General features: G+C 40.2%; 1 protein-coding gene across 1 annotated transcript; it reads right to left on the reverse strand.

The window, feature by feature from the left end:
• Window positions 1-1,461: 1,461 nt before the first annotated feature.
• Window positions 1,462-21,357, reverse strand: LOC134102476 (calcium-activated chloride channel regulator 1-like). The gene is made up of 14 exons (XM_062556584.1): window positions 21,211-21,357; window positions 20,959-21,093; window positions 20,447-20,597; window positions 20,150-20,258; window positions 19,486-19,579; window positions 18,493-18,714; window positions 17,800-17,980; window positions 17,524-17,630; window positions 16,751-16,783; window positions 13,600-13,867; window positions 7,251-7,418; window positions 6,772-7,002; window positions 6,357-6,614; window positions 1,462-1,643 (listed from the first exon to the last, which is right to left on the reverse strand). Exons 1-14 carry the CDS (start codon window positions 21,355-21,357, stop codon window positions 1,462-1,464), a joined length of 2,286 nt encoding a protein of 761 aa, XP_062412568.1.
• Between the last annotated feature and the right edge of the window lie 1,093 nt (window positions 21,358-22,450).

Below are 22,450 nucleotides of genomic sequence, written 5' to 3' on the forward strand. Positions count from 1 at the left end.
ATAAATTACAGAATCATCTTAAACTAGACTGCCTACCAACATTGACATGGTTTAAAACTAGGATAAAGAACTACAGTATTTGAGTACTACATGCACATGTGCTGTTACTGAGCACTGCTGGTGATCATGCAGGTGTAGCAGGGTGATCTGATTGACATGATTGTGTATGGTAATTGACTCATCCCCCTTGCTAAAGTGTCCAAACCTTAGGTTCCTGAACTTCCTGCCTTTTCTTCCAGAGTGTCCGTAAGAGTTTGGCTAACCTCTTAGCAGTGGGCACTTTTTAAGATCTTGAACATTGTGTCTGATGGTCCTGGAGTGGATCCTTGTGACAGAGCGCACCGCGTCTGTCACGCAAGCGGGCGCATTCCCGCCAGTAAGAACAATGGGAACGGAGTTTGCGCTTGAAACAGACATTACATACAGTACACACATACAGGAGACAAAGAAATTAAATGTTGAAATGCATATGTTGGAAAGGAAGGAATAACTATGTATTGTGCCATGGTATGATGTGAAGAAATAGTGAATAGGCCGTGCGCTAAACATGGCTTTATTTCAGTAGCGGGGGATGCAAGGCATAATGTCGGGACAGTGGTGGCGGGTTTCGTGCGCGCAGAATTTATATCTTAAATGAAACCGCTGTGACTGTGCCAATGTTTGTCTGTGTAGGGTGTATTGTGTATTGTGTGTTCACCTTACCTGATGGCTACCTGTCTTCCGGGGTGCTGGGGGTGCAACAAGAATGTCGGAGGTGAGACCGATTTAAAGGGACGGGGCGCGCTCCCATAAGGGAAGCGCTCATAGAGACAGGGGTGTTTCAGTTGTTTTGTTTTATTCGTGATTTTGGGGGACTGTAGTAATGTATTGATGATTGCACATGAATGTTATAAAGTAATGTGTTGTGCGCATATAGTGTGTAGCCTAAGAGAATATGGGGTTGCGCTGATTGATTGTTTGTTCTGTTTGGTTGGCGCCAATGGAATATAATGGTATGGAGCGTTTCAGTCTAGGATGGCCTCTGTCGTGAGAGGGTACATTGTGTTATGTATGGTGCGTGAAGGGCCTAGCTATTGGGCATTGTCCCATCTTTTGTTTTTCGTTTGATCAGTGTTTTCTTTTTGTTTATGTTGAATGTCTAACCTACCGGTAGCCTAATAAAAAAAGGAAGTTTTCTTCTACTTGGCATCTCTCGACCTGAGTCTATACATCTGCACGGACACATTATTACAATCCTCCTTGAGTTTTTTGACAACTGACCTCACTTCATCCATGGTGAAGTCTGCCATGCTACAGTAAATGGAAAGTATGGCATGGCCCTTGGCAGCTGGAACCGGCTGAGGTGGACATCCCAGGTTCAGAAAGTAAACGTCTTGCCAAGTACTTGGTCCAACTATTTAGTAAACCAGCTCATCCTAATTAGCAGCCAGGTAGATCAGAAAATTTGCGATATCACCGGTGTTAAGTGCACAGGTAGAAGGCATATGGCAGGTCTTTTACTCTTTGGAACCGGATGTCCGCCTCTGGGATTCCTCCCACTGGAGTGTCTCTGCAGAGGTCACCATCGGCTGCTGCCATGCTCTCCTCCACTTCTTCCTTGGAACACCTAAGTTGCCCACTCTTGGGCTTTCCTAGAAGGTCAGCTGTAAACAGGTAGGTCATGTTAAAAAAAAAAAGGCTTTCCTCTTGCAACACTTTTCTCTCTGGTATTTCTGGAGTGACTCTGCTTTGCGGAAAATAATTATGTTTTTCTGCACCTCCATTTGTATATGGTTTAGCACTGTTTTTACTTCATCATTCAAATTCTGCCATCTTTTCCAGAATGCTTTCAGTCACTCCCGTAATTTCTTTTATCTGATGCTGATCTGCTTGGACCAGCAGGTGGTTTTACGCCAAAGGTGTCCAGACAGGCGTGAAAGACCATTTTTACCATGGTTTTGATCTTCTTGGTTACATCTCCCAGTTGTCCAGGGTGATGTATCCAGCTGGGTCTATCTGCGGTCTGTTGCTGATGGTAAATTCAAGCACGGCTTCCTCTCAAAGTCCTCTAGACTTTCCCATTCCTTGTGCTCTGAGCAGGTTGAGCAAAGAGGTCCAGTACTGTGGTGTACCTCCTGGCTCTGGTCCTCCTTCGAATGACAAGCAATGGTGATATACTCAGATGTCAGATGTCTCTCTGGGTATTGCCAGATGCTTTGCGTTGCTGCAACTGTTTTGACTTGCTTTTGTGAATTTTAATGCCACGCTTATTCTTGAATACTCTGCCACAGATGTTGTATCTTTGTTATCCTCATCATCTGACTAAACTGACTAACTGGGCAAATCATTTAACAGTAAAAGGCTGGTTTGAAGAGGTACTTTGAAGGCTTGCTCAAAGAATGATAGGGTATTTGACTGTCTGATGTGGTCGGGGACGTTCCTGGGGGGAGAATAGCTCGATGGTGTTTTGAGCCCCCAACGTCGTCTTCCAGGCAGCGCTGCCACTGTTGACTTAAAGGCACTTAATCCTAACCCTAACCCTAACCTTAACCCATGCCTAACCCTAGCGCCTTCCAGGCAGCGCTGCCTTGAAGACAACATTGGGGGCTCAAAACACCAAAAAAAGGGAGAATATGGCAGTTATGAAAGCCCCATCACAGCAGGTCCGGAGCTTGGTCCTTGTGGTCTTGAAGGTGTTTGCGTCCAAAGACCAGCGTCGACTGGTGGGAGTGTGGCAGATGGAGAAGGCAGAGAGGGATGAAGGGGAAAGGTTATTGAGGGCTTTGTACATGAGGAGAGCTGCACATAACCTAGACAGAGACCGATATCTTACTGTCTGCCTTTTTTTTATCAAGTTCACAGTGTGAGATGTTAAAAAGCTTAAGTTTTACAAAATTATGCACCGTGTTTTAAATGTAAAGAATGATGGTGTATACATTGTCTGCTGATACAATGACTGTTAATAAAGGTTCAACAAAATATTCTCACTATTGTAAAAAAAAAAACATTCATTGATTGAATGTAGAAGTTTTATACAGCAGGACACTGAGCAATAACAAAAGCTCATGTTTTTGAGATGTCTGATGGCAGAGGAGCTTTTGGGTCCATCTTATCTGAGTCAAGATATTGAGCCTTGGGCATATTTCCAGGCACACAGCTCACCACACCCTGTACGGGAATACACAATCAAAAAACCATAAAAAGCCATAATGCCAATGCCAAATGTCATAATGTCTCTTGGTCAAGTGTGGCTCTGACAACAGATACTGTAATCCTGTCTGAGTGGCAACCAGGGGTTAGCATCTGCAGCTTTTGTGATTTGTGTTAGGAGGCACATCATTTTTATATTCCAGATAAACAAATATAAATACATTTGGTATTTTGGATGTCACAATAGTGATCACCTTGATAGTTAGGGGAAGACCTTGGCCTTCAGGGTCAGCTGAGATGGTGTCAAAGAGAATACCATCATCCAGCTGCATTCCAAATGTACAATGTACTACTCTCCCGGATAGTAAACCATGCTGCCAAAATAACTGGTTCCCCCCACACACCCCTATCTGAGCTGTACAGTCGCTCAGTGATCAGGAAAGCCAACCTGATCACAGCGGACCACTCTCACCCCCTCCATCACTCCTTCCAGCTACTACCATCAGGCAGGCGTTTCAATGTACCACTGGCCCGGAAGAATATTTACAAGAAATCCTTCATCCCTTCTGCAATAACCATACTGAACAACACAAAATGATTACCACAGCTGATACCTCAACACCCCATGTCTTGTCCTTATATGTCTGTGTGAATGTTTATTTGTGATTGGAGCCTTGTCAAAGAAAATTTTCTGTAACCCTTGTGTAACAGACAATAAAGTACTATCTATCTATCTATCTATCTATCAAACAACCAAGATGACAGACAGTAGTCCTGATGTTTACCTTTAGCTGACCCATGAGTCATAACTCTGGTGACACGTCATCAAGGAATGATTTAATTGTGGGCACTTAAGGTCCATAAAATATCTTGAGGTTATTTTGTTTTCTGGTACTGGTGTTGTTTTCTAGAGCATGCATGCTCAGTTTTATGGTGTCATGCAAGTGATTATAAGTCAGGTAGAAGGGATCATCCAACTGTCAAAGGTTCAGTGTGTTTCCCGTAGTCCATAACCTTAGTTCAACAACAAGATCATGTGATCGTAATCTCTCTCTCTCTCTCTCTCATTGTCTAGCTGCAGTCCATCAAATAAAGGAACTTCATTGTGCTGCCTTAAAATAAGTTGTAACCTACATAACTTGTCCTGAGACAAATATTTTACCGTCTGCCTTTTTATCACGTTCAAGGTGTGAATCTTAAAAAAAAACTACAGAGTCACAACTGACAATTCTGTCCATCCTCCACGTGTTAAATGTAAAGAATGTCAATGATTACATATGCATAGTCTAGTACAATGAGTGTCAATGAAGGTACACCACCTTTTACAGGAACACTTTGTTTTTGTTTTTGTTTTGAATGTGGAGCAGTGGCAAAAGCATTTATAGCGCCCAAAATGTCAATCGGATCTCAATTTGACCATATTGATGATAGGAGCAGAGAAGTACTGTATGAACAGACTAGCTTTTTCTGACCATCAGAAGTATGGTCATCTGGCTCGTCTGTTTCTCCATGTGTTGATGTGCTTGCCATCTAGCAGGAAGTTTGGGGTGCCCTTCTCTCCTCATTGGCCGTACGTACTGGAGAGTTTATATTAACTAGTACAGGATCAAATGGCATAACGTGTTTACGTGTGTTCTCTCGCAATTAGCATGCGTATGTGAGTCTACAACTGTATATTAGCCTTATTCTCTCTTTTGACTCCATATATTGGTTTCCATTTTACAAACGCAACTCAAAAATATGTATACATTACTTAATTGCATATTTAATTTCTTGGCAAGAAAGTTTATTTGTGTACATAGTGAGTCCTACAACTACAGTATGTTAAGTTACCACTCCACCTTGGGGAAGGAAATTAAGTAGGCCTACAGTAGGTCACTGTGCAGAACCAGAATCGCAGGGTGAAATTGATCAAAAATGTCAGTGGTCAATGACCTGTGTCATGGAACTGTCTCATGGCTAAGAATAAGGAGGAGATTCTGGAAAAATGCATTGAGGGAAAAGAATCAGACAGAAAAATTGGAAAAGGAGAAATTGAAGGGAAAAAACCCCAAAGCCAACAAGTCACTCATGACACTAAAAGAAGAGACAAACGACTGTAGGCTGTGAAGAAGATTCTCTCCTCTCTCTGGAGGACATTATAGTGACTCAATGACATTAATAAACATTTTTTTGTTTATTTTTTTGTTTTTATTTTTATTGATTTACAAGGTGGTACATGTTTCTTCTATATCATTATAAAATAACAATGTTTCGATGGTCCCACCCTCCCTCTCTAACCACTACCAGTTTGGCTTTGTCCAAGCGTCCAGGGAGTAGGCTCCGCCCCTGCCATCTAGTTTCAGCAGGATCTGCTCAGTGACCTGGACTGAGGACAGGGCCTATGCCAAACTGTCATTGTTGCCTGTGTCTTTTGTAAATCCTTGAACGGATTAAAACATATTAACTTTCAATGTGCCTCCCTAGGTCTTTCTGGTAGAAATACAGGCTTCCTGACTGGCTAGAATGCAAAGTCTGAGAGATATAACAATGCATAATCTGTCTTTTGACCCATGGATGCCTTGCAGTATAAGCATGGAACGTCTTCCATGAAATTATCACATCATTTTCTACGATCTGGTGGTACCAATAATCGATTTACAGATTTGTGTCCAGAACCAGAAACATTCTATGAATGATAATAGAAAAAACATAGATTACATACAGTATTATAACAAATTTAGAACACATTAGTCAGCTGCCAGGACAGGTTGTGTGTAAATTCCTGTCAAACTACATGATTCCCCTTGTGGTCAATGACAGCTACAAAACTGATTGTACTAGTGGGGTATTGTTCAGTAGTTTCAGTAGTATAACTTGAATTTATTATCGTACAGATAATGTAACAATTAAACACCCAAATTGACAATAAATTATCTTGGTTTACTTATTCATGTTGGCTATACATACAATTATCTATATACAAGGTAGTCTATTTCACACAACTGCAATGCTGCCAGTGAAGAAAGTTAATCTTTTTAGATGTTCCCACTCACATTTAGGAACAGTTTAATATGGCCTCCAAATGCCTAATATAGGCCTATTAATGTGGCAACTCAATTAACTTCGACAAGGCAGCATTTGACGGAACTTGATATTCCTACGGAACACGATTCCCAGTACCGTCCCTGATATGATTACGAGGAGACCTATGGTTACACCCACGGCGATTCCTACAACATTCGTACTTTGGGGTACTGGAGGTACAGGAATGAAATTCACCACTCGGACAATGTTTGAAATCTCCGATCTCAGTGAGTCAACATTTTCAGCTGCAACTGCAATGAAGATGATGGTTCCGTTGGTGATGTTTAAATTGTGTGGGATGAATGAGTGCTCCTCAATGGAGCCAGCCTCTTGTGGTGATGTGTTGACAAGATGAGTGCCATTGAAGTTGCCTCTCAACAAGGCCAAATCTTCGCTCCAGTGGATATGGTAGTGTGAAGCTGTTGAAATGAGGAAGTGTGCCATGCTTAACCTGAGGTTTATGGGTTTATGGGGTAATCTCTTTTGATGAGCCACTAGATGGCACTATTTATCCAATTTATTCATGTTTTTGTTTGTCAATTTTAGTTCACAAGTTAATTTGAAGAGTACCCTCACCTGTTCCCTGGTCATAGCTCGCCCCAGGAGCAGTCCAGGTAAGGGTGATGTTGTCTCCCTCCAGATTGGCCTTCAGGTCTGTGATCTTACAGGGAGGAAATGGTGGAGGGCCTGTAGATCCTGGGGGTAACGCCACCACAAAACTCTCTCCTGTGGCTGTCCTGCTGAAGCTCCCCACCTCCACTGGTTCATGATTGACAGGGGGCTTTGGGGGATTCATCACCACTTGGCCTGATGCACAATATAACATAGACAGTCTTTATAAATGTATGTCTTTGCAGCAATGCACATGCATATTTCTTTAGCTGAATTTTCATGATTGTGCATAAAATATGTCGATGAGCCAAATGGAAACCCAACTAGATCAATCAAAGTCCATCAAAATACCAGTTATGTGTTTGAATTGATGCATTGGGTAATGAATTGTAATTTAAACTTGATCATTTCAGGGAAGGCTTTGTGAGTATTGTGTGCTTTACCATTCACCACATATCCTGGGATGTACATTGCTCCACTGTGTCTGTGTGTAGTAGAGATTGTGGCATTGTCCTTGTTGTTTTGCACTTTCACTTTCAGGCTGTACCTTCCTGACATCATCTTAGTGAAATATACTGAATAGATGCCATCATGTCTGAAGGCATCAGCACCTGGTGAGAAGGGGAAATATGCATTCTTAGAGAGAATGTTCTAGAAAGAGTGAAACACAATAATTTTGTTCAACAAATATGATGGGGTGGTGGTGGCATAGTTGCTAAGAAGCAGGGCTAGCATGTAGTAGCATGACAAGGCATGACATGAGCAAGGCACTTAACCCCAAGTTGCTCAAGGGAATATGGTAATATAATTGACATTATAGACAAAGTGACTTTGGATAAAAAAAATTAAAAAAAAAGGTCTGATAAATGAATACAAGTAACATAACATGTAAATACTAGAGAATGTAATTCCAAGGAAATTACGAGTGCATGAAAATGCAAAAATGTACAGATAAATCATGTAGATATGGTTACTAAGGTGTTGCTAGAGTAGACATGGTGGTTTCATAGTTTTTGAAAGTTGATGGTGCGAGGATAGACAGTTTAGAATTGAATTAGCTAACCTGATTACCAGATTAGCTAACCTGGCTAATGATTTTAAGCAGTTATGCAAAAATGCTAACTATGCTAACAATGCTAACCATGCTAACCATGCTAACTATGCTAAAGAGGTTGATTAGCTAATTTAGTTGATGATTTCTAGCAGTTATGCTAAAAATGCTAACAATGCTAACCAGGTTGATTAGCTAACTTAGCTAATGATTTCTAGCAGTTCTGTTAAAAATGCTAACAATGCTAACCATGCTAACTTGCAATTGAGGACTTTTATTTCGAAACATTTGTTGCTAGGGTATCCATGATGGCCACTATCAGAAATAAAGAAGTTCCCAGCAAACAATTAACGTTCTGCTAACTTTCACTAACGTTAGCTTTTGGTTCCCCTATGGTTCGTTTTTCAGCAACCTACTAATAACGTTTAGAGAACGTTATCTCCAGGTTGTCAAAACAAATAACGTTCCCCTAACGTTTTTACAACTAAAGAAAAAAACGTTATATTCTGGTTGAATCCCAGCAAGCAAATAACGTTAGCCGCTGGTTCTCCTGTGGTTAATTTATCAGTAACCTTCTAATACCCTGGAGAGAACGTTAGCTCCAGGTTATCAAAGTTTCCCGAACGTTATTACAACTAAAGAAAAAAACGTTATATTCTGGTTGCATTTCTCTTTTCACACAAAGTTGCTACTTAGTTGTTTTTAGGTATCTTATTTGTATAACCATATCGGTATTCTCTGGTTATGTGCGTGGGGTTGATTGATGAAAATCGCCCCATAGTTTCTATGAGTTTCCAATTGAACACGGCCAGCAGCCACACTGCAAAGTCGGAATAATTTGTTGCAAAATCGACATATAGCCGTAGGCTATTCTATTCTTCCCCCCTCTGTTGGATTGATATTCGGCCGACCAAAGCCAGCCCAGCTAAAGGGGCCAGCGCGAGAAGCTAGGTTGAGAAACTTCCATCTCGGGTCCGTACTGGGGTGTTGGTGTTTTAGCAGACTCAACCTCGCTAACTTTAAGACATTTGGATAACACAGAGATAAAGTTACTCACGTAGGCTGGCTGTATGGTATCGATCACATTCTTCACATCGTTCTCCATGCACTTGTTCCATTAAGTCCAACAGCCTTTTAAAAAACACTGTACAGGGTAAACCGGGTGGAAGAGCTAGCTAGCCATAGTCCCAGGCAGGCACACAACGATTTCATGCTAACTAATCTGACGAATAGTTTTGGATTAATCCATAATCGATTAGAGTGGCACCTGAAATGCATTCATGTTTTTAAAGCTTTATTTGTTATGAAAATATGATGATGAGGACTCCAATGAATTCTTTCTCAAACGTTGAGACTGCATCTTAAACAGCACAATGTTCCCGGGGGAGAATTGTTTTATATTAACACGTAGTCCAAGTTATAGCCTATGTTACTGTGCTGTTCACTCAGCCTATCCCACAATTCCCAGTCCCAATTTAAAACAAAATAAACCAAAATCCATCATAATTCTGAACCGAGGACTTTTAATGGCATACGATGCAATAAAAACAGCCTGTTTTGAATGTTGAAACAGTGTGTTAGGCTAGCGCCTGCTCTGCTTATGTTTTGATCTGACTAATCGTTTATTATAGGAAAAGACACCGTAGACAAGAAAGTATTAGACCTAACCGCATTTAAATACTTAGCTGACACTATTTAATGGTATCAAGCCGTATTCGTCGTAGTTCAGCAAGCATCTCTGGTAAGTGATTTTCATGCATGTAGTAACCTGATGTCATTGCCTTAGTTCTCAGAGACGTTCGCTCTCCCAGTTTGCAGATATGTCGCCGCAGTCGGCAAGTGTACAGCGGAGCCATGCCTAGATGTCATGATAATTCTACATATTTTTTCCCCCTTTACACTTTGTTGCTGGGAGGTTAGGGGAACGTTAATGCAACCAAATATAGTAAAGTTCCCTAAAGGGTAGGAGAACGTTCTGCTAACCAAAATAAACAACCAGAAAAAAACGTAGTATTTTCGTCAAGAAAACTTTCCTGGGGAACCTTGTGGCAACTTTCGCAACTTTCAGGCAACGTTTTCCTAACCAGGAAAAAAACGTTCTAAAAACGTTCTCCTAACCAGAAATTGTTAGCTGGGTTACTGTAGTATAATCATGTTGGTTGCTATGGAAACTGTCATAAAAGCTTAATTTAATGGTTGCTATGTTGGTTGCTAGGTAGGTGGAGGTTTCATGTAGATGACTGGAGGCATAGTTGATGATAACTGACAGTTGGAATGGTTGAACAGTTAAATAGTTGAGTATTTTCAATGGTTAAATGGTTTAATAGTGTATTATTGCAGTGAGGACTTTTATTTCGAAACAGTTGTGGACAGAGGAAGTATGAAACAGGATCTGTAGTCTTAATGAGATTGTATGCTTAAAGCCTGAGAGAGAGAGAGCTGCTGCACCTGGACTGGCCACCTGGCATAAGATTCTAATTGCCCTATTATGATGTCATAATGTAATGTTAAGTCTATGGGGAAATGTTAATAGTTTTTATTTAATAGTTCAAAAAGTATAAAAGTTACAAAGTTGAAAAATATAAAGCTCAAATCACCTAAGTAAGACCTATGCAACGCAGTTTGAATGAAGTTTCTACGTTAAACGGTTGAAGCTGAATTAGACGCAGGAAAGCGTTAGAACACAGGTGTCAAACTCAAGGCCCGCGGGCAAGATGCGGCCCGCCACGTCATTTCATATGGCCCGCGAGAGCTTTAAGGGTCTGATACAGTATGTGGCCCGCGAGAGCTTAAAAGGTCCGATACAGTTTTTGCGTATAGGCAATACACTGCAATACAATGCACGCATGTGAGACTGACAGGGAGGCAACATCAACCACCTTCCTCTATGATCAGTGCAACTGGCTACATCAGATGTGATAGCAACGTGTACGTGTGAAAACAAAATAGACCAGTATTCTAAACTATTTTAGCGAACGGAGCGCCTAAATTACGCGCTCGGTTTAGCCTGCCTGTGAAACGCTGCATGATTGTTTGAAGTGCGTGTGCTTCTTTGAGAGGGGAATCGATGTAAGTTGTAAACTACGTGATACGTTTACGTCTACGTTTAAAAGGTATGTATAATTGTGTGTAGTCCTATTATCCAAAAAATCCAGCTCCAAATCCTTGCTAATCGAGCAAGTGATTGTTTGGCCAAAAGCGAAAATAAGCCTATCTTCCGACCGAGAAGAGGTGCATTCATATCAGGCAAGCAGAGGTATGCTAGAAGTTTGTAGTAATCGCCCTGTTGCTTTGCATTTTCATTTCAGTTTAAAACGAACAACATAGAATCCACACAACACCTTTCAACTTTAAAACTTCAAATAAAAAGTCCACCGGGACCGTTCGCTTCTACTGTATGTGTATGGAACGGTGTAGGCTATTGACGCATTTCATATGGATGCACTTTTTGACATGACAGTTAGCCTACTCGTTTGCATCACTTGCTAGATGTAAAACTGCATTTCGTTACTGGTATTTCACTCGTGCAATGACAGTAAAGTTGAATATACTCGAATCTAAAAACTCAAAAATATGAAAAAAAAAAGAATCCATGGCATGATCTCTTCCTGACTGACCAGTGACCCTCATTGAAAAGTCAAACTGTATGGAACTGACAGTGGTGTCTTGTTTTTACAAAACATAACAATAATAAAAAAGAACATGTCATGCTGATACCTTTTGCTCTTCTCGATTTTAGAAGTTTTACCGATGCTAAAGATTTTGTGGCTGGTGCTACAAATCTTAGAAGTTACTGTACATCTGGCCCTTTGAGGGCAACCATTGGGCTGATGTGGCCCTCGGTGAAAATGAGTTTGACACCCCTGCGTTAGAAGAAGAATAATTATAACTAGAGAATGTAATTCCAAGGAAATTACGAGTGCATGAAAATGCAAAAATGTACAGATAAATCATGTAGATATGGTTACTAAGGTGTTGCTAGGGTAGACATGGTGGTTTCATAGTTTTTGAAAGTTGATAGTGCAAAGATAGACAGTTTGAAATTGAATTAGCTAACCTGATTACCAGATTAGCTAACCTGGCTAATGATTTTTAGCAGTTATGTAAAAATGCTAACAATGCTTACCATGCTAACTATGCTAACGATGCTAACCAGGTTGATTAGCTAACTTAGCTAATTATTTCTAGCAGTTATGCTAAAAATGCTAACTATGCTAACAATGCTAACGATGCTAACCAGGTTGATTAGCTAACTTAGCTAATTATTTCTAGCAGTTATGCTAAAAATGTTAACTATGATAACAATGCTAACTATGCTAACCATGCTAACTAGCTAACTTGCTAGTGAGGACTTTTATTTTGAAACATTTGTTGCTGGGGTATCCATGATGGCCACTATCAGAAATAAAGAAGTTACTGTAGTATAATCATGTTGGTTGCTATGGAAACTGTCATAAAAGCTTAATTTAATGGTTGTTATGTTGGTTGCTAGGTACGTGGAGGTTTCATGTAGTTGACTGGAGGCATAGTTGATGATAACTGACAGTTGGAATGGTTGAACAGTTAAATAGTTGAGTATTTTCAACGGTTAAATGATTCAATAGTATATTATTGCAGTGAGGACTTTTATTTTGAAACAGTTGTGGAAAGAGGAAACAGTTTAATGTAGGATATGTAGTCTTCACAGAGAGATTGGGTGCGTTCGTAAATTGCACTCCGAGCGCTCCGAGCACACTCTGAAACTTTTTTAACCGTTCGTAAATTCAGAGTGTGGATGGAATTATCGTTCGTTTATTCAGAGCGTCACACTCTCGGAGCGCCCAGAGTGTACTCTGGGCACTCCAGCTGAAAGGACAGAGTAGCAGAGTGTGACGTCACATCTGTCAGCTAGTAACGAATCTAGTTACCTACGTAACGTTAACAGGTTAGCATTTTAGTGCTAGTGCTTGAAGAACGTTTCCAAGTTTACATTACAAGCGTTGCTCATCAAGATTATGTAGGCGGTTTAAATAACTGCTCTCACATTGTTCTTCATCATCACTGTCAAGAAAGCTCTTGCATCAGTGGAATTGAGTTTTGAATAATACATAAACCCTGTTTCAAAAGTGCCGTAATGGCGTCCATATTGTAAACATAAACACAAATAATCGTTCGTAAATTCACTGGGAGTTAGAATGCTCGTCTTTTTCGAACTTCAGAGCGTTATTCTATTTTTCAGAGTGTCAGATTGAATTTACGAACGCACCCATTGTATGCTTAAAGCCTGAGAGAGAGAGAGAGCTGCTGCAGCTGGACTGGCCACCTGGCATAAGATTCTAATTGCCCTATTATGATGTCATAATCGCAATGTTAAGTCTATGGGGGAAATTTTAATAGTTTTTATTTAATAGTTCAAAAAGTATAAAAGTTACAAAGTTGAAAAATACAAAGCTGAAGTCACCTAAGTAAGACCTACGCAGCGCAGTTTGAACGAAGTTTCTACGTTAAACGGTTGAAGCTGAATTGGACGCACAAAAACGTTAGAAGAAAAATAATAAAGATAAGAAGATATCGGATAACAGTAGAGTGCATTTTCATGCACTCTAATAAGAAGAAACCGGATAACAGTAGAGTGCATTTTCATGCACTCTAATTATTCATAAAATAACAAAAGTGCATATTTCTACTTCCTCTTGTCAAAACTTTTCCAGACGCACTCTCAATTACAATACGGTCTGTGTGCTAACCAGGCTAGCCGTTACCTGCTCCATTATCCTGCATCCGCAGTGTTACCAGCTCCCCTGTCTCAGGCTCTAGTGTGGCTGTGACATCGGCCAGTATCACAGGTACTCCCTTCTGAGTGACAGCTGCATAGACCATCATGGCTTTGCTACCATCAGAGAACAGCTGGTCCATGTGGGCTTTCACTGTGATGGGGGGCACATCAGCTCTGGCAGCATGGGTGGTAACAGTGATTGTCATTGCCTGTGTACTGCCCTCATTAAATAGACTATAATGCCATTCTCCAACCTGTACACAATTGAGATACAAGTCCATTGAACAGGTGCTGGTGATGTACGTATCAGTGTAAGTGCTACACAAACTGTTAGCAGTGCAGCATGACACTGTTGTTGACCGTTTTGGTGTGTCAATTCAATTCAATTCAAAAAACTTTATTTATCCCCGAGGGGCAATTTCTCTGTGCAGGCATAGTGACATATAAGACATAACACAACATAACACAGGGGGGGGGGGGTTAGTCCCAGGAGAGGGAGGAGGGGGCTGGGGGCATATTTGAGTTCAAAAGGCGAATAGCCTCAAAGGTAAAGGTCGCCTTCCTCCTGTTAGTCCTAGCAAGAGGACAGCGCAGACGCCTGCCAGAGGGCAGCCATTCAAAAACTCCATGTAAAACATGAGTAGAGTCTTCCAGGATAGAGTTGGCTTTTCTTAGTGTAGCCTTATCATGCAGCGATGTCAGTGACTGAAGAGGGTGGCCAATGATCTTAGAACATGTGTACACAATGCTCTGGAGGTGATTCTTATTTTTGATGGAGAGGGAGTGAAACCAGCATATAGATGAAAACGTCAGTACACTTTCAATGAAGGAGGTGTAAAAAACTGTGAGGATCTTCCTGTTTACTCCAAAGGAGTATAGCTTTCTCAAAAAATACTTGCGCTGTTGACATTTTTTAAGGATCACCTCTGTGTTGGAGTCAAAACGCAGTTTGTCATCAATGACAGTGCCCAGGTATTTGTACTCATGTACAACTTCCACTGGTTCCCCATGTATTGTAGTGGCGGTCCTGCATCCTCCATGCCTGTTGAAGTTAATGAACATATCCTTGGTCTTTGTGACGTTTAACTCCAAAAAGGAGCTATCACACCATTCCACAAACTCGCTGAGGACAGGGCCGTGATCTTGGACAGAATCAGATAACAGGGACAGGAGAACAGTGTCGTCGGCAAACTTCACTAGATGACGATCAGCATGGTGACTTCGACAATCATCTGTGTACAGGATGAAAAGCAGCGGTGAGAGGACACAACCCTGGGGAGAGCCAGTGGACGTGTAGCTGATGTCAGAGAACCTCTTGTTGACCAGCACCTTCTGTGTTCTTTGGGTCAGAAAGTCTGTGATCCACAAATTAATTGATGATCTAAGTTGAAACTTATGAGCTTTTTGGCCAACATGTGAGGTTGAATGGTATTGAAGGCAGAGGAGAAATCCGCAAATAGGAGTCGTGCAAAAGAATTTGGGCTTTCTAGGTGTTCATGGATGGCATTCAGTATGTAGATTTTGGCATCATCCACCCCTCTTTTTGCACGATACGCAAACTGAAGAGGATCCATCTTTGAGGCTGTGGCGTTGATAACATGAGCTTTCACAATCCTCTCAAAGGCCTTCATGACAAGGGAGGTGAGGGCAATGGGTCTTAGATCATTCAGGACTTTCAGGCTGCTTTTCTTGGGAACGGGAATGATTGTGGAGTGTTTCCATGACTGTGGGACAGTGGCAGTGGATAGAGACCTCTGAAATATCTGCTGGAAAACTCCTCCAAGCTGCTCAGCACAGTGTTTCAGTGTGTGACCGCATATTTGATCTGGACCAGGAGCTTTCTTGGTCTTTGTCCTCCTCAAACATTCCACCACAGATTCAACCGAGACGATGATAGGGTCACTCGGGATCAAGCTACTGGTGATATCCGCCAACTGAGACTGGTGATCTTTCTCAAACCTGGTGTAAAAAGAGTTGAGCTCATTGGGGAGGGATTCATCACTGCTGCCAGCCACACACACATGTCTAAGGTCACGCACAGTGTTGACTGCTGCCATTGTCTTAATACCTTGCCATGCCTCCTGGAGGTTACCTTGAGTGAACTTCTCTTCAATCTTACTTTTGTAAGCTGCCTTAGCTTTTTTAATGGCCTGCTTCACCTCTCTGTTCACTTGTTTCTTCTCAAGCATAGATCCTGTGTAGAACAGCCGTTTCTTTTTGTTCAGGATAGCCTTGAGTTCTTTAGTGACCCAGGGTTTGTTATTGGGAAAGATGGTGATTTCTTTTGTGGGGATGATGTTATCTACACAAAAAGATATAAAAGACGATACACTGTCGACCTGTTCATTTAGGGTGAGATCAGGTTGTAAAAATATGTCCCAAGATGTACACTCAAAACATGCCCTTAGTTCATCAATGCTCTCGTCAGTCCACCGTTTTATAGATTTGACCACTTTCTCTCTTCTCTTGACAACTGGTGTGTATTTAGGTACAAGGAGTTGATCAGCAGTTCCAAGAGGAGGGAGGGGTACAGATGTATTAGCCCCTGAAATGGAACCATAGCACTTATCAAGAACCCTGTCAAAACGTGTGGCACATGTAACATATTGCTGGAATTTTTTCAATGATTTGTCCATAGGACAATGATTAAAATCTCCCAAAATAAATTTGGGTGAGTCAGGTGAAATCAGCTCCAGTCTATTCACAGTGTTCTTGATGGCTTCAGATGCTGTGTTCGCATTGGCTTTTGGGTGAATATAAACAAGGATAAAAAATAGTTGGGGAAACTCTCTTGGTAGATAAAAAGGACGGGGTGACACGGCCAGGAGCTCTATATCAGGCGTAGACAGACTCTCGCGAATGATGGCTGTAGAGCACCAGCGGCTGTTGACATACAGACAGACTCCGCCTCCGTGTGCCTTTCCCGTGCTGCATTTATCCCTATAGCCTCAACGGAGTCTTGAAGCCTTCAATAAAAAGTGCTCGGTCATCTATGCAACGTTTTTCCAGCTATAATTCATTTTTGATTGCATTTTGACTGTAATGTAACCAACAGCGTGTATGGTGTTTTATTTGATTGTTTGCGCTGCTGATGAATAATGCTCTTTGACAGCTGTTTAATGAAATAAGTTAGTTACCTCGGCAGTTCCTGGTATTTTCAAAGATACGGTCTTTGTAGGAATGTCATGGCTGAAGTGTGACCCATTGAAAATGCCCCCACTTGGACTTCTGATGGATATACTGTAGGGATGCCTGATAGGCGATGGTTATAACTGTGCCATTTCCAACAGTCCAGTCCACAGCAAATGTTCCATTAAACCAATCAGTGGTTGTATTGCCAGAGCTTTCAAGCTGTAGGGAATCATAGAATGCGATCATGTTCAGCCTTGATGTTTTATAGGCAATATTACACATTAGATAAGCTATTTGGAAAAGATTTGGTGGAAAGTGGTTTGAGGAACTAGATAGAAGATTAATTTAGGCTACCTACTTCTTTCCACTTTATTTCTTAACCACTTGATACACCTTGTTTCATAACTTGGTAAGGTGGTGCAAAGGGCATTCTTACAACATAATCAAACGTGCATACAGGTGAGAGTGGCTGCAGAGAAACCATCAGAGCCCACAGCTGAAAACTATTTGCCATTCATTAATGATAGTGACATTTATTTACGATGCATACAGATGCATGCAGTGTTATCTCTGAACACAACAACTTTTTGTGTTAGATAGGAGGATACTGACACTGTTAGCCTAGCTTAGCATAATTCACTGGAAGGGAGTTACACCAGATAGCCCATAGCTCCATTTAGATTGCCGTATTCCTTTGATGTAAACTTTTAGCACTCTATGAGGTACAGTATGACTAATCCTCAACAGGTTTTGGAGCATCTTCACCCCATTTCCTCACCTGGATAGTCTGATGTGTTAAATTTCCATCAGAAGTTGTTAGAGAGACAAAGGCATCTGCTAATTCATTGGAGTCCACACTGTCTGCTGCATAAAAGAACTGTCCCCCTTTTCAAAACAATACATTTTACTTATTAGATTTGAGTGGTTTAAATGACAGACCGTTATCATCTAAAATTGTGTTGGAGTCATATTAAAAATATATATGGTTAAAGTTTTTCTGATACTGAGTAGGTCTCCTGTGGATCTTTGATATGCTCTCCAGATGTCATCTTACCTGTGATATTTGACATATCATTCAGCGTTTTGTCTGCAGCTGGGCCCAAAGCAATAGTGTGCACAATCACTCCACTTTTGAGAACTTTGTCCCGACAATCTATTATATTGTCTGTTGCTTCACCATCAGTGAGAATAACAATCTCATCTCCACGTGTATCCATATCATTTTGCTTCACCACCTGTAAAACAAGGACTGAAATAATTCTTGAGTGGGATAAAGATGTTGTCAGAAATTAGACAGAATTACAATCTCTTGTCTTTTACCTCCAATGCTTGTGTTATTCCTTTGCATATATATGTCCATCCTCCTGGTACAGTTGGGATTGCATTGACAAGATCATCTCTGGATTGGTTACCGTTAATCTCCGTCAAAGGTTTTTCAATTGAAGCCTCAGTACTAAACTTGACAATACCCACATAAGCTCTTTCTTCAATGATCTGAACAGGGTGGCAGCTTGCTTTAAACGTCCTATTCTGTTATTTTGCTGAAAATGAATACAAAATAATAATACTAATAATAATAATAATTAGAAATCTATTAATTTACCCACATAGTTTTGTTTTTTTTATTACTCCATATAGCATGTATTGTCATGAACAGTCAACACTGAATCATTATCAAATTAAAATCTGGTGAAACAAAATCAGTCATAGATTATTATTTATTTATTTTAATGATTTGCTGTCTTACATCCATACTTGATGACACATCCAAGGTGAGGCACACAACCCTGTTCTTCCTTTGTACAATCGTGACATTTAGCCGGGGCCTGGGTAGGACGGATGGTTCTGGAACTCCAGCATCCACAGAGCTGTTGAGGATCACGTCCAGAGCTGCTCTGTTGCCACACATCTGATTCTGTCTGTTTGGGGCTTCAGCGTTATGAGTCTCTGCTGTGCAAAACTCACTCACCTGAAGCATCAAAGAAACCAGTCATAATATGAATTTGAAGATTACAATAACAGTTTCTAAGAACTCAGTATCCATAAAAACATAAATAATGTACATGGCAATGATTTATAAAGTACTGTAATATCACTGCTACGTTTATATAACCATTTGCATATACTGTAGTCTTGTTTGCACTCAAATGGTTATGATATTATTTTCAGCCAATACAGCTTTGTAACTCTAGTGCATTACAAAGGTTATTTTACCACCTGTCATTTTATAATTATTGCCATTATTTAAATTAGTACAAGCTTATAAGTATAGCATAGTGATACTTCAATATTGTAATGCTTTACTAGTACAGTCATACTCATAACTATTTTTCATTTGTATTTATATTTATAAAGAATTCTGTCAATCACGAGGGATTCTGCACACATATTGATCATTTATGAATGTGTGTATAATGCTTTAGATATATGACTAGACTGTGTAAGTATAACAATTCAGTGGTCTTTTCAATTTAAACTAATATCTAATGCCATTTCACATGTCTTGAATTTCCCCTTGGGGATCAATAAAGTATCTATCTATCAATCTATCTATCTATCATGTCAATCTAATGTACATACTAACTGATTGAATATCAATTAATATGCACACCATCTAATTTTATAATGGTATTATTACTTTTTATTACAATATTGAAGATTTGAAGTAGGGCTATGTTCTTACAACATCTAAGGCTTGGAAAGACATTATTGACTCTTTTCCAGTCGATTTTTTATCTACATAAAAGATGCAGTCACTAGTAGGCAATCCATTTGTTATGTCACAAGGTTTGTCCACAGCCAGGTAGTAAGAACCAGTAAGGTTTATGCTGCACCTGAAAGGAGAAATACAATTATGTGAAATTGGAACTTGTGTATAATATTCCAGCAGGGTAATTGTAATGAAGTCCAATTTAAATGTTTACTTTATGACATACAGTAGGAAACAGAGGGTAGGGGCTATTTAGCTCAACTAGCTCTCATGTTTGTTTGAAATGGTATGTTTATACATTACGCAGGCAGAACTGCCTTTTACCAAATCTTAATTTGTCAGTAAAGTCAAATTATGTACTTAAAGGTGTCCTGCCACACTGGTCCATATGTGTTTGTGTTATGTTGTGAATGTGAAAATGCTACCTCCTCTGTCAGCTATGGGTACTGACAAGAATAAAGTGGAGATATCAGGCCAATTTCAAGATAACCAAGGTATTTTTCCACAAAAAAGTCCATGGTATAACTTTAGACATTACCACAAAGTCATGAAATATGTGTGGCAGGGCACCTTCAATCCGACGAGCCGAAGAGCACAGATCCAAAACTGGCCCAGCAGGAAATCAACTGTCATGTCAGAGGGATTAAGTGATCGTGAAATGGATGATGCCTGTTGCTCTGATGATATCTGTTACCTTGTTGCCTCAACTTTCCCCTCTCCAGACAGGTAGAATGGCTCTTCGTCACTATACTCATCATATAAACCCCACCGTAGATGAGCCCATTCATGTACAAAAACTCTACCTGTAATTTGGCACATTTAATAACAGAAATAAGACAACAGGTAAAAATAGGCACATCAGTGAGATATCCAAAACCACAAAATGTCAATCGGATTTCTTATTTGACCAATTTGACCAGCAGAAAAATAACATTATAGATTTTTCACAATTTTAACTCAAACCATCAGTCAGCATGGTCTTCTGGCTCACCTCTTTCTCCGTAGGTCTTGATGTGCTTGTCATCTAGCATGAAGTCTGGGGTGAGATGGATGTACTGGCCCTCATCTCCACATTGGCCGTACTGGAGGGTGTAGGGCTCATCTCCATATCCAGGATTTGGCTCATCAATAATGACATGGGCCTGAATGAGAAGGGACAATTTTTTTAATAATCAAATCACTACTTTATGTTCACATTGCCATGGCGGTGTCCCTTGAACCAGTGTCAGTGAACCTTGATAAAGACTGTTTATGAAAACGTCGGCCTTCAATAAATAATATCAGAGTGCACCGCTACTCTGTCCATATTTGTATATACAGTATATGCCCAAATTCCATAACGTCCTGGCCAACACCTCTACTTCAGTGTGCATTCCTCCCCTCACTTTTTCACATTTGACTTGGCCACCATGTTTTCCTTTATTTTGTTAGGCTTGTTTGAAGTCATGACAGTTCTGGTACTTTAAACAAACATGAACACTTACAGATAATAGGGATTCATACCTTGTCATATCTCTGAGTTGTAGCCTTATCATAGCTGCCACTCCAATTAGCAGGAACCAATATAGTCACTTCCTTGAAATAAAACCTGTTCCCAACAGCATTGTATAAATAGTTTGATGCGTCATTTAACATGCCCTGAAAGAGTAAACGGAGAGAACCAACATTGGTAATTACAGAAACACTAATTGTCAGAAAATCACAATTGACATTTTATCAAATAAACATTTTCAATATTGTAATAGCAGTCATCACCGTAATGTTTTGAAGGAGTGCTGGATCTTCAGGGACAGCTGGGTTGATTGCAATGAGAATACCAGTGTACCCATGTCCATCCAACTGTATTCCTAATGCACTAGACAAGAGGATGACAAAGACCACTCCTGATGTCTGCAGATCCATGGCTATGACACTTCTGCAAGGAACTTTCTAATGATGAACATTTAAGGTTCATCATAATATAAAGGTCCAGAGAAAATCAAACCGACCAAAGTGCATTGTGATTTTCCTTTGGTCATCATTTTTTCTGACCTAGATTTGTTTTAGAACAAAAGATAAGATAGAAATCTGACCCATATTTCTGAGAACGAAAGACAACATAGCTTTTAGGGCTGTGCAATTAATCAAATTGATTGATTAATCGTGATTTTGACTTATGATTATAACAGCATAATCGAAATGTAATGATTATTTTTCTATGTTCAGTTTCATAACAATGCTCTCCTTTTGTCTTGAGTTGTCGTGTGCATTATCTTTTTACATTGTTTTTTTCCTGTTGGGTTATATTTAAAGTTAAATTTAAACATGTGAATTTTGAATAATCGTGATCTCAATATTGAACAAAATAATCGTGATAATGATTTTTACCAAAATCAAGCAGCCCTAGGTTTGAAATTTGGCATGCATCTCTGCACAATGTGACATGTTTGCTCAACAGCTAAGCCTTAATTGATCACGACTCTTGTGCAGTAGTAAGTGCCTCCCCAGACTAATGTTCAGTCTTAAAAGATTGAGCTTAGTATGGTGATAGCCAGACTACTTAAAACAGCTAAGCTAGCTAACCCTCACCAAACCACGTGTTAAGTGTAAAGTATGTCAGGAAGTTAAGTGTAAAGTATGTAGAGGAACACTTTGTTGTTCCTATTGTTTTGAATGCGGTGCAGTGCTCAAGGTGCTGTTCATAATACTGCACCCGCACCATGTCCGGGTCCAAGTGCCCAAGGGGACCCAGATTAAAATCTGAGCATTTCAATTGTGGTTGTTTTCCAATCCCACTTCCATTTCTCTCTCTATCTCACCTCTTGTTGATTTTGACTGTCCAATCTAAGTAAAGGTCAAAAGCTCCAAAATATCCTTCATAATACTTCATATAGTTTTGCTGATGTTACAATAATTAGGTGCTTACTGTATGCCATTTATTCCTGAGCTGAGAAGAGTAAACAGAGTGAGATATGGTGAAGTTTGAGCAGGTTTCTTGTTTAATTATTTATGGAAA

Source organism: Sardina pilchardus, chromosome 15 (assembly GCF_963854185.1).
Source record: "Sardina pilchardus chromosome 15, fSarPil1.1, whole genome shotgun sequence".
Taxonomy (NCBI): Eukaryota; Metazoa; Chordata; class Actinopteri; order Clupeiformes; family Clupeidae; genus Sardina; species Sardina pilchardus.

Coding starts and splice junctions, on each gene's coding strand:
- LOC134102476 (XM_062556584.1), bottom strand. CDS start 21,357: ATGGATCTGCAGACATCAGGAGTGGTCTTTGTCATCCTCTTGTCTAGT. Junction 19,580..20,149: donor GGGAAAGTTGAGGCAACAAG/GTAACAGATATC, acceptor TTCTCCTTTCAG/GTGCAGCATAAACCTTACTG. Junction 17,981..18,492: donor ATGTGTCATCAAGTATGGAT/GTAAGACAGCAA, acceptor CTTGTTTTACAG/GTGGTGAAGCAAAATGATAT.